Source organism: Stegostoma tigrinum, chromosome 2 (assembly GCF_030684315.1).
Source record: "Stegostoma tigrinum isolate sSteTig4 chromosome 2, sSteTig4.hap1, whole genome shotgun sequence".
In the NCBI taxonomy this organism is placed as follows: Eukaryota; Metazoa; Chordata; class Chondrichthyes; order Orectolobiformes; family Stegostomatidae; genus Stegostoma; species Stegostoma tigrinum.
Genome location: NC_081355.1, coordinates 20050808 through 20063751, shown reverse-complemented (window position 1 = coordinate 20063751; position 12944 = coordinate 20050808). Strand labels below are relative to the sequence as shown.

General features: G+C 40.8%; 2 protein-coding genes across 6 annotated transcripts in view; one reads left to right on the top strand and one right to left on the bottom strand.

Annotated features, from left to right (window-relative positions):
* The window catches only part of LOC125448388 (uncharacterized), a 62549-nt gene extending 56139 nt beyond the window's left edge, over positions 1 to 6410 (top strand). For both annotated transcript variants that reach the window (XM_048523691.2, XM_048523688.2), the window contains 2 exons: positions 2993 to 3166; positions 4934 to 6410. In XM_048523691.2, coding sequence (XP_048379648.2) covers positions 2993 to 3166; positions 4934 to 5423 — 664 coding nt within the window. In that variant the 3' untranslated portion in view covers positions 5424 to 6410. The remainder of the gene's footprint in view (positions 1 to 2992; positions 3167 to 4933) is intronic.
* Positions 6201 to 12944, bottom strand: part of trip13 (thyroid hormone receptor interactor 13) — a 35084-nt gene continuing 28340 nt past the window's right edge. For all 4 annotated transcript variants that reach the window (XM_048523739.2, XM_048523747.2, XM_048523752.2 and 1 more), the window contains one exon: positions 6201 to 8311. In XM_048523739.2, the coding sequence (XP_048379696.1) occupies positions 8207 to 8311 (105 nt within the window). In that variant the 3' untranslated portion in view covers positions 6201 to 8206. The remainder of the gene's footprint in view (positions 8312 to 12944) is intronic.

Here is a 12944-nt window from a genome sequence, read left to right as displayed (position 1 = left end):
CTAATTAAATTTGACAGATCAACATACATGTAACAAATCTATACTGAATGTCTACAATTGGAGCATTCTGAAGTGCATGTACTATCTTAAAACGTGGATTATACAACTTGCTATGCTAAATGGTATATCCTTCTCTATCTTCTTCAAAAGAAGTTGTTTTAGCAATCCTGAACCTAATGATTATTTTTGCATTGCTTTCAATGCTCTCCATAAAATAGTTCCAGTCTGTAATGGAATGGTTAATGGGAATGCACAGAGCCGTAATTCAAGTTTAGATTTAGATACCTGAATCACATGCAGCTTAATTCGATTGACAACTAGTTGACATAATTGGTGTTAGCTTCATGAGTTTATCTGCTGCTGTGATTAGAATTGGATGGGCGTTATTTACTTCCACATCAATTCTAGCTTATTTTAAATTCCATAATAAAGTGAAATACTCAAGGTAGCTCACTGAGATCTTCAAAATTGGCATTTCAATTCTTAAGCCAGCATGATTCCTCTGTTAAAATGCAGCACCAAAAACCAATCTGCTATTGACTTTCAGATTGTGTTGTGTTGGGATTATGACTACAATGAGAAAGAAATCCTAAGATTAATATTCAAGGCTCCTTGCTTGATTCAAACTCTTCAACATAATTTTGAAATGGGCACCAGCGAAAAAGATATGGAATAAAGAGCTATCAGAGACATTTGCCTCAATCTTAATTTGGAACAGCATCCAGTTTCTGGGTGTAATTGAGGACACAGTACAAAGGTTCAGCCCAAAGAAAAGAAAGAGTATCCGGGGTAGGATTAGACAGCCATGGCTGACAAAGGAAGTCAGGAAATATACCAAAAAAGAGACAGCCTATAAAGTGGCCAAGAGCACTGGGAAATCAAAAGATTGGGAAGGCTACAAAAACAAACAGAGGATAAAAAAGAGAGCAATAAGGAAGGAGAGGATGAAATTTGAAGGTAGGCCAGCTAGTAATATTAGAAATGATAGTAAAAGCTTCTTTCAATACTTAAGAAACAAACAAGAGGCAGAAGTAGATATTGGGCTGCTCCAAATTGATGCTGGAAGGCTAGTGATGGGAGATAAGGACATAGCTGAAGAACTTAATAAGTACTTTGCGTCAGTCTTCACAATGGAAGACATGAGTAGTATACCAACAATTAGGGAGAGTCAGGGGGCAGAGTTGAGTATGGTAGGCATTACAAAAGAGAAGGTGCTAGAAAAGCTAAAAGGTCTAAAAACTGATAAATCTCCTGGCCCTGATGGGCTACATCCTAGAGTTCTGAGGGAGGTGGCTGAGGAAATAGCAGAGGCTTTGGTTATGATCTTTCAAAAGTCACTGGAGTCAGGGAAAGTCCCAGATGATTGGAAAATTGCTGTTGTAACCCCCTTGTTTAAGAAAGGATCAAGGCAAAAGATGGAAAATTATAGGCTGATTAGCCTAACCTCGGTAGTTGGTAAAATTCTAGAATCCATTGTCAAGGATGAGATTTCTAAATTCCTGGAAGTGCAGGGTCAGATTAAAACAAGTCAGCATGGATTTAGTAAGGGGAGGTCATGACTGACAAACCTGTTAGAATTCTTTGAAGAGGTAACAAGAATGTTAGACCAGGGAAACCCAGTAGATGTTATCTATCTAGACTTCCAAAACGCCTTTGATACGGTGCCTCACGGGAGGCTGCTGGGCAAGGTGAGGGCCTATAGTATTCGAGGTGAGCTACTGGCTTGGATTGAGGATTGGCTGTCTGACAGAAGGCAGAGAGTTGGGATAAAAGGCTCTTTTTTGGAATGGAAAACCAGTGACGAGTGGTGTCCTGCAGGGTTCAGTGTTGGGGCCGCAGCTGTTCACCTTGTATATTAATGATTTGGATGAAGGGACCGGGGGGCATTCTGGCAAAGTTTGCTGAGGATGTGAAGATAGGTGGACAGGCAGGTAGTACTGAGGAGGTGGGGAAGCTGCAGAAAGATTTAGACAGTTTAGGAGAGTGGTCCAGGGAATGGCTGATGAAATTCAATGTGAGGTTTTGCACTTTGGAAAAAAAAAAGAGTACAGGCATGGACTATTTTCTAAATGGTGAGAAAATTCGTAAAGCAGAAGTACAAAGGGATCTGGGGGTGTTGGTCCAAGATTCTCTGAAGGTTAACTTGCAGGTAGAGTCTATGATTAAGAAAGCGAATGTAATGTTGTCGTTTATCTCAAGTGGGTTAGAATATAAAAGCAGCGATGTGCTTCTGAGGCTTTATAAAGCTCTAGTTAGGCCCCATTTAGAATACTGCGTCCAATTTGAGCCCCACACCTCAAGAAGGACATACTAGCCCTGGAGCATGTCCAGCGGAGATTCACACGGATGATCCCTGGAATGGTAGGTTTAACGTATGATGAATGGCTAAGGATCCTGGGATTGTACTAATTATAGTTTAGAAGGTTGAGGGGAGATCTAATAGAAACTTACAAGATAATGTATGGCTGAGAAGGTTTGGATGCTGGGAAGTTGTTTCCATTAGGCGGGGAGACTAGGGCCTGTGGGCACAGCCTTAAAATTAGAAGGGGTAAATTTGAAACTGAAATGAGATGACATTTCTTCAGCCAGAGTGTGGTGGGCTTGTGGAATTCATTGCCACGGAGTGCAGTAGAGGCCGGGATGTTGGATGCCTTCATGGCAGAGATTGACAAATTCTTGATCTCACAAGGAATCAAGGGCTATGGGGAGCGTGCAGGGAAGTGAAGTTGAAATGCCCATCAGCCATGATTTAAATGGCAGAGTGGACTTGATGGGCCAAATGCCCTTACTTCCATTCCTATGTCTTATGGTCTTACTGAAGCAGTGTGACAAGTTTCCAAGTTCCCCAATAAACTGGCTTTTGGCCTCACAATCAATTCATATTAGGGGTAGTTTGGAACCAGTAGCTGTGCTCTTTAGGATTTGGATGGTAATTTTAATACTGGTGTTTTTTAAAATAAAAACAAAAATCCAGTGCTAATTTTCTTTCCAGCCATACGTCGTCCTTTTCCAAGAATCCTCCATGGGTTGGAGCTTCTCACTTGGATGATTTGCCTTACCTACTTGGAGATCCTGTTGCCAAAAATTCAACCCACCAATATAATGAAGCAGAGAAACAACTATCTTTCAGCCTCATGGCTTACTGGACAAATTTTGCACACAGCGGGTAAGAGTATTACAATGATGTTTTTATTTAAAAAGTTGGTCATTCTTATTTCATTCCCTGCCTGCCAACATTGCACACTTCTCATTTGATTTTCCCACAAAGCAATGGTGGTGGGGAGTTATTGTAGGGGGCTCGATTTGTTTTATTTTTCTTTTGCAAAATACATATCTTATTGTTAAACCAAATAGGCAGCCTGGTATGTCAACAAAAGACAATGACATTAATAAAAGAAAATAAAAATCTACCAGGCCAGATTTCACTGTGGCATCTGACTTGCCTTATAGCTGGAATGATATGAGTAGCAGCATGAGAGTTATTGGTGTTTTGGCTCCTGATAACCAAGCTTCAGCTTGGATTTTCATCAAAGCCACAAATGACAACGTAAATCTTTCCATCTTAGTTATCGGAAGCAAACATTCTCTGCCATAACTTCAATAACACTAGAGCGGAGTAGTTTCATACATTCACAAAAACAAAAACTAATTGCAGGTTGGTCAGAGTTCAAATTGAAATTTTGTAGTTAATCCAAAGACAGTTGGAACTTGCTGTCTGAAATCATTCAACTAACTTCACTTTGGCTTCGTACTGCCACTACAAAGAAGAATTTTACTTCTGCAATGGAATTCCTGATTCCATACATTTATAAGTTATTGCACAGGAGGTGAGCAGCATAAAGTTAAACCACCATTTATTGCCTAGAGAGCAGTTAACATGCACATTGCTCTGGATCTGGAGTTAAATGGGCCAGACCAGATAAGGATGACATGTCCTTTAGGGAAGAAAATTAGTGAACTATATAGCTTTTGTTTTACAAAACTCAATAGACAGTGGTTACGTGGTTATTATTGGCTAGCTTGTTATTCCAGAATTTTAACCGAATTCAAATTTCACCAACTACTTCAGTGGGAGTTGAATCCATGTCCCCAGAACATTCACCTGGGAATTTGTATCCCTACTCCAGTGATGTTACGATTATGCCACCAACTCATTCGAGACTAGGATCTTCATTTATATACAACCCTTGTGATGAATTCCCCTTTCAAAAAATTGTATACATTTGATCTGTGTCTGAGGCAGCAAATCGCTGAAGTGGCATTCAGGCAACACAACTGTGACACTACTTTTTTTTGGTTCATTCATGGAACATGGGCAGCACTGTCATGGCCAGCATTTTATTGTCCATCCTCTCTCATTCAAGGTTATTTAAGAGTCAACTACATTGATGTGCATCTAGTCACCAGTAGACCAGAGCAGGCCCATCCCTGAAAAAAAAAACAAACTAGTGAACCAGGTGGATTTTTAACAAGTAAAAAGTGGCTACATGGTCATCATTCAACTAGCTTTTTTATTCCACATTCTTGTTGAATTCAAAAATTTCAACATCTACTATGGAGGGATTTAAAACCATGTCTTCACCCTTGCTTCTCATTACTGGCTAGTGACATTACAACATTTGTACCTCCCAGTTTTTTTGGGGGGCATCTTATTGGCATAATCATTTGGTTAGACGAATTAGTAAGCACACTTTTCCTCAAAAGAAGAATGACAATCTGTAACTCTCAGCTCAAACCATGTGTGGATACTCTGGCAACTGAAGCTTTCACACGAGGTCAATATACTGTTAAAAGGCAAGGATATGAAGGGGTATGGAGCAAAGATGGGTGAATGGAGGCGAGGTGCACATCAGCTGACTGAATCATGGAACTGGCATAAAGTGGCTGAATATTTTTTTCTTCCTGTTCATAATGTTACTTCAAATTTTCACAGTAACCCAAACAGAGGACCCCACAAAATATCAAGCTGGCCCAACTACACAGCCACTGGCACAGAATTCATGAACTTCACTGCAAACGGATCAGATTGGATAAGCAGAGCATACCGCAGACAGCAGACAGCCTTTTGGAGCAAAACCGTCCTCATGATGCAATCTGAAGAATGGTGTAATAAAGTGAGAGAGCCATCTTCACCTGGAAACACGACTACTGCTAGACCTACCGCCACGCAGTCTACAGTACAATGTCAAGTGGGAACACATGATATTCTATCAATGAAGCTGACTCCTAAAGAAATAATCACTGCATTCTACATAACTTTTTCTATCTTACTCGGTGAAGTATTTCTGATTTTAGGACTGGTGTACAAGTTGTGCTGGCAGCAGAAAAAGGTGAAGAAATTACAAGATCAATTTGTACTGTCCAATAGCTCTGATGTACCTTTCAAGGCAGTAACCTATGAAAACACCCACACTAAACTTTGAAAATATTTATTTCAAACTTTAGGAAATACAAAGCATTTGGTATTTTAGTTAAGTATTTTTGAAAAAAGATAAAATGTGCACTGGATGATTTTATCCAAAGATAGCCACATTGCAAAAAATAAGAACACAAGCAGCAGTGTAACGAATTAGGTTATGAGCAAACAGAAAATTTACCTTCACTGAGAACATTCTTCAGTCACAATGAAAAGAAAGTCCAGGAATGAAGATGGGTGCTTAACTAACCACATCTATCAACAAATAAACAATGGTGTAATCTGAAGTTAAGATTTACAAACAGGTCACACATTAAAATGGAAGGCACACAATTACCAAGAGAAACATGCAAAACTTTTTCTTAACACCAGTCAACATTTAGTGAAGACACTGAAAATATTAAGTAGTATGCTAACAAAATGAAACTTGCCATTCTTTGGAAGGAAGTTAATTTCCATAACATTGCACAGAAAATCACAAGTTAACTTGTTAAACTAACATCGTAGTATAGGAATGTGGGGGTAAGAAAAAATGTTGAAATATTTTTCAACCTGTAACTGCTTTTATGGCTTTGTTTAAAGTTATTTTAAACTTGGATGAATTATGAGAATGTTAAGTTCAAATCCCCAACATAATACTGTCAAGATAAAGGCTGACAGTTCACTTAGAATTATAATTGAAAATGATAAAGTTAAGAAATGTGATGTTAGCAATGCAAGTTAACTAAATAATGCAATAATTAAACATTTGTCCATTACAAAATTCAGATAAATTGCTTTCTTAAAAAACTGTTACCTTTGACAACAATTTGCAACTGTGGCATGTAAACAAAGCTTTGAAATAACTTGAGCTTCTCTTCTGTTGCCTCTTCATTCGTAAACTACATTTGCATTAATCTACAATGTTGGTAATGAAATACAGTGATCTGTAACCTGAACAGATTTGCTCAGCACAAAGATTGTGACTTTAAGCCTTGTTTAAACCTTTATTAAAAATTACATGAAAACTGTGTACGGCATACTTGTTTAGGCTTTACCTAATCATTTCACAAAGCTGCACTAATTCTTAGGTCAATATAAAGTCATTAAGGTAAGCATTCACCAAATTCAGGTCAACTTGGTCATAAAACTTCGAATCATTCCTTTAAATTTTTCAAAATTTTGCATAAACATATCTCCAGCTTGTTCTCAAAATTGAGAATAGTTTTGGTCAAAATCTTGTACAAAACCTAGATTTTGTTCAATAGTACAAGTGATGAACTTTAGTGATCACAGCTGGATTTAAAAACTGCCTTTTCAAATACCTTTGTTCCAAGGTGATTGGTGAATTATAAAAACAATGGAACATATTTCTCATTTCAGTATAGAATTGTGTTAGAAAGTGTCAAAAGACAAAAATCTTTCCTGAATTTTCTTTTGTTTTGGTGTGATCGTGACAGTGCGGCTAACAGTTTAATATTATTCAAAAAAGTATTAGCTTGACACGGCAAAGCCACCAGGAACAGAAAAATCAGTAAGGTCAAGCCAGAGACTAAAGACTATTTATCTCAGTGGGTCAGCACAACTGCAACAAATACAGCAGGGACTTCATGAGAAACCTCTTTGTCCACTTTTGCACTGTGGAACTCCCTACTGCAAGGAGTAATCGAAATAAATAGGGCATACAGTTAAAGGAGAAGCTAGAGAGAGAAGAATAGAAGGATATTCTGATGTGATTAAGTAGAGAGTTGGAGATCCCTAGTGTAACGCATAAACACCAACACAGACCATTTTGGGCCGAACAGTATGTATTGTACAGAAACAAACTACTTAAGTCTACACTGTAACCTGTTACAAAAACTATCTCCAACAAAAATCTAGTTTCACCATTGCTAGGTCGCTGTGATTTTCAATAAATAATTCCGTAAGTGTTATTTAACAAGTAATGTCTAAATGGTGGAACTGCAAGAATTAGTTCATCACATAGGACACATTTATCACATTGATAGTGATGTAATGTAGAAGACCAATTTTAAAATGATTGTTAAAGATGTTTTTGCTCCCCGAAAGAAAAGTCGACCGAAGTTGTTCTGATGTTCTGTTCTTACAATGGAATAGGATTTTATTTCTACTGATATTCTTCCATGTTGGTACAAGCAGCATCAGATCTTGCCACAAAGGCAGATGTTGCATAAAAATACATTGCCTTTGTATGCAAATAACAGAACATTTTTCAATTTTGACAAACTTTAATGTGAATTGGGTATTTCAGAAGCAAAACAGCTTCAGGGTGTCAAGTAGCCAATGATCTCATTTTTATTTTCAGTGAAGCAACTGGGCTTTAATGATTGAAACTGAAAGACAAATTTAAAGAAAGCAACAAAAGTACACGAGGCAGAAAGGAACAGAAACGTGGAGCAATGAATTTAGATACAAGTGTAAGGAAGGAAGCTCATGTGCAGCATTCACTGGAATAGATTATCAAGGCTGAATAATTAGTCTCTTTGCTGTAAGCTGTATTTAATTTTGTCAAGTATGGCAGACAAAACAGAATGGTTTCTAGAATGCTTTGGCTATTGGCTTGGTAACTGTAATGGATCTACATGGAGTTATCCTACAGTAACTTATCAGAAACAAAACGTACCAATTTAGACAGAAACAAAGCTCAAACTTTTAGCCACCACCATCATTATGCCTAGTATCATAACTCTGTCAGTTTATGGAGGCCAATCTTAGCAACTATAAAGGATTTCACCTGCATTTGACAGCATCCTACACAAATGTTTGTAATAACACAGTTGACTGATGATACTATATCTTGCCATCGATAGCGTTTAGTTTCTTTTGTTCTTCAAACTGTCTGTCCACTGCCACGGAGAGAGCTTCCAAAAATTTCTCTACTGTTACAGATGATGACTGTTAAGACAGTTAGGGGAAGAGCAAACAAGAGAAAACTTACTAAAATACTTGAAAATACTAAAACACTTGAAAATACTAAAACACATCAGTGACACAAATGCTAATAGAATTTAGTTAGAAGAAACAATGAGGGCCAAAGTACAAAATGCAATTTTCCTGTAAGGAAAAGGGTTAATTTAATTGATCTGGTCTTTTGTTTGGTTTATATTTTGTTTACCAAGATGCAATATCTTGAAATAGTTGCAAGCGTGCCACGATGCCAACCTTTCAACTAAGCTCTAGATACTGGTAGAACTCAATTTTCAGCAACTACCTATCTGAACAATTTTCAAAGACAGTATGCAAAAGAAAACTGTTGATTTTCTTCTTAAATAACACATTTAAAAAAAACAGTATATGGGAATCACTGGTAATGCTTATCTGATGCCTTTTCTTAATTGTGCTCTAGAAGATGGAGGTAAGCTGCCATCATTAAAAAGCTCTAATCCACATGGGGAAAAGGGCTCTTAGATAAATTCCAGCATTTTGACTCAGCAAGATGATATAGGATTAATGATAACTTTGCGAATAAGGATAGTGTGTGAGTGGAACTTGCATACGTTGATGTTTTCACGAAACCAATGATTTGTACCGTCCCAACTTCAAATCAAGTTTGGCAAAATGTGGGTAAGTTGATGCCATGCATAAAGCATGCAATACAGCTACAGTACAGTGATGGAGTGTAAATACTTACAATGGTGCAAGGATGCCAATCATACAAACCGCCTTTCTCTGGATATTGTAATCTTCGAATATTGTTAGATATACAACATCAAGCCAAGTGAAGAGCTTTCTATCACAACACACTCAACCTGTGCCTTTACGAATGCTGCAAAAAGCTCGAGGGATCAGGAAGAGACTGTACTTCAAAGTCTCTAGTCTGTGACACAATCATATCAACAATATGGCTCAGAGTGAGTTATGGTTATGCTTCAGGACACTGTCGGTGAAGCATTCACAAAAGTAATACAGGGAACCTGTACATAATCATTGGTTGGTACTTGCATGGCATGACCGTTACTTGCCAGGTATGAGATTAAACCCAAATGGGCTTGCATTTTGCTGACATGCAGACAATTGCTTTATTTGCTGAAAAACTGCATAACATTTAGATTCATGCCTAATCAATAGTGAATATTCCAAATTTTAACTCTAAAGATAAAAGGAAAAGGTCATTGATGAAGTAGCTGAAGATGATGACTGGGGCAAACAACACTGAGTATTCCTTTAAACACCACTTATCACTGAGAAAGGATTATGCTTTGGTCTTCATGGACCTAGCTTCACTCAGTTCCTCCGTGCCACCAAATGCTGGCTCAATAGCCATAGCAGTGACCAGACCAAAAGGGAATAAGTAGAAATTGCAAATCAATTGCACTGAATTAAATCAGAAATACTGCAAATTGAAAACTTCAGAATCCAAGACAGGCATCCCCAAATAAATAGATCCATCACAAGATCAAAAAAAGGTTTCAAAGCTAAAGAGAGATTTTTCATTTACATAGTATATCTTACAACTTCAGGATTTTCCCAAGGACTTCACAATCAAGTACTTTGTGAACTGTGTCAGAGATAATGGGAACTGCAGATGCTGGAGAATCCAAGACAACAAAATGTGAGGCTGGATGAACACAGCAGGCCAAGCAGCATCTCAGGAGCACAAAAGCTAATGTTTCGGGCCTAGACCCTTCATCAGAGAGGGGGATGGGGTGAGGGTTCTGGAATAAATAGGGAGAGAGGGGGAGGCGGACCGAAGATGGAGAGAAAAGAAGATAGGTGGGGAGGTAGGGAGGAGATAGGTCACTCCAGGGAAGACGGACAGGTCAAGGAGGTGGGATGAGGTTAGTAGGTAGGAGATGGAGGTGCGGCTTGGGGTGGGAGGAAGGGATGGGTGAGAGGAAGAACAGGTTAGGGAGGCAGAGACAGGTTGGACTGGTTTTGGGATGCAGTGGGTGGAGGGGAAGAGCTGGGCTGGTTGTGTGGTGCAGTGGGGGGAGGGGACAAACTGGGCTGGTTTAGGGATGCAGTTGGGGAAGGGGAGATTTTGAAACTGGTGAAGTCCACATTGATACCATTAGGCTGCAGGGTTCCCAGGCGGAATATGAGTTGCTGTTCCTGCAACCTTCGGGTGGCATCATTGTGGCACTGCAGGAGGCCCATGATGGACATGTCATCTAAAGAATGGGAAGGGGAGTGGAAATGGTTTGCGACTGGGAGGTGCAGTAGTTTGTTGCGAACTGAGCGGAGGTGTTCTGCAAAGCGGTCTCCAAGCCTCCGCTTGGTTTCCCCAATGTAGAGGAAGCCACACCAGGTTGGGGTGGAACCTTCAGTTCACCTGGGCCATCTCCAGCACATCCCTCACCTTCCTGGACCTCTCAGTCTCCATCTCAGGCAACCAGCTTGTAACTGATGTCCATTTCAAGCCCACCGACTCCCACAGCTACCTAGAGTACACCTCCTCCCACCCGCCCTCCTGCAAAAATTCCATCCCCTATTCCCAATTCCTCCGCCTCCGCCGCATCTGCTCCCACGATAAGACATTCCACTCCCGCACATCCCAGATGTCCAAGTTCTTCCAGGACCGCAACTTTCCCCCCACAGTGATCAAGAACGCCCTCGACCACGTCTCCCGTATTTCCCGCAACATGTCCCTCACATCCCGCCCCCGCCACAACCGCCCAAAGAGGATCCCTCTCGTTCTCACACACCACCCCATCAACCTCTGGATACAATGCATCATCCTCCGACACTTCCGCCATCTACAATCCTACCCCACCACCCAAGACATTTTTCCATCCCCACCCGTCTGCTTTCCGGAGAGACCACTCTCTCCGTGACTCCCTTGTTCGCTCCACACTGCCCTCCAACCCCACCACACCCGGCACCTTCCCCTGCAACCGCAGGAAATGCTACACTTGCCCCCACACCTCCTCCCTCACCCCCATCCCAGGCCCCAAGCTGACATTCCACATTAAGCAGAGGTTCACCTGCACATCTGCCAACGTGGTCTACTGCATCCACTGTACCCGATGTGGCTTCCTCTACATTGGGGAAACAAAGCGGAGGCTTGGAGACCGCTTTGCAGAACACCTCCGCTCAGTTCGCAACAAACTACTGCACCTCCCAGTCGCAAACCATTTCCACTCCCCCTCCCATTCTCTAGATGACATGTCCATCATGGGCCTCCTGCAGTGCCACAATGATGCCACCCGAAGGTTGCAAGAACAGCAACTCATATTCCGCTTGGGAACGCTGCAGCCTAATGGTATCAATGTGGACTTCACCAGTTTCAAAGTCTCCCCTTCCCCAACTGCATCCCTAAACCAGCCCAGTTCGTCCCCTCCCCCCCACTGCACCACACAACCAGCCCAGCACTTCCCCTCCATCCACTGCATCCCAAAACCAGTCCAACCTGTCTCTGCCTCCCTAACCTGTTCTTCCTCTCACCCATCCCTTCCTCCCACCCCAAGCCGCACCCCCATCTACCTACTAACCTCATCCCACCTCCTTGACCTGTCCGTCTTCCCTGGACTGACCTATCCCCTCCCTACCTCCCCACCTATCTTCTTTTCTCTCCATCTTTGGTCCGCCTCCCCCTCTCTCCCTATTTATTCCAGAACCCTCACCCCATCCCCCTCTCTGATGAAGGGTCTAGGCCCGAAACGTCAGCTTTTGTGCTCCTGAGATGTTGCTTGGCCTGCTGTGTTCATCCAGCCTCACATTTTGTTGTCTTTGTGAACTGTAACCACCATTGTAATGTAGTGAAAATACTAATTTCCGAACAAGGTCTCAGCACAGAAATGATAATGAGATAATCTGTTCACCAAAATGTTGATCAAGGGCCAGAAGACTCTCTGACAACTCCCCTGCTTTCGACAGAGTAGCGATATTGAATTTAATGTTTGAGTATGCATATTGAATCTCTGTTTATTGTGTCAGCTCAAAGATTCAACATCTCAGTACAACCCTCCTTCAGTACTGCATTGGGAGTCATCAGCCTGCTTACGTGCTCAAGTTTCTGGGCTGGGATAACTCAGATACGGAGCTATACTGAACTAGAAGTTTTTTGCCATTGATCAGAACACCTATGGAACTGGACCCATAGAGGTGGATAGATTTGTGACTCTTGCATTAAGGTACACTGTAAATCACGTGGTCAGATGGGTACAATTCTACAGTAATATTCTTGCTTAAGTTGGACTCCAAAAGTAAAAAACAAGGAAAAACCAAAACTTCCAACATACCCTCAGCTCTTTTGTATTTATTTGTGAACTATGAAGTGTCTCTCATGGTTTTGAACAAACTCATCCCAGTCCACCAAATTCAAGTTCAGCATCAAATAAAAAAAAAGTAGGAATATCAGAAAAAGCAGAGGCTACTTAGGTCAATCTGGGTGAAGAGAAACAGAATTAATATTCAGGTTGATGACATTTTGTCCAAACTAAAAAAACCTGACCCAATCTCTCCACTCATATGCTAACTGCTGTGCTGAGCATTTCACCTTCCGTTTCTATTCTATAGATCCAGCAACCAAAGTGCTTTGCTTTTATGAAGTACTACTCTAATGAAATCACTCTTTGGGCATCCATCA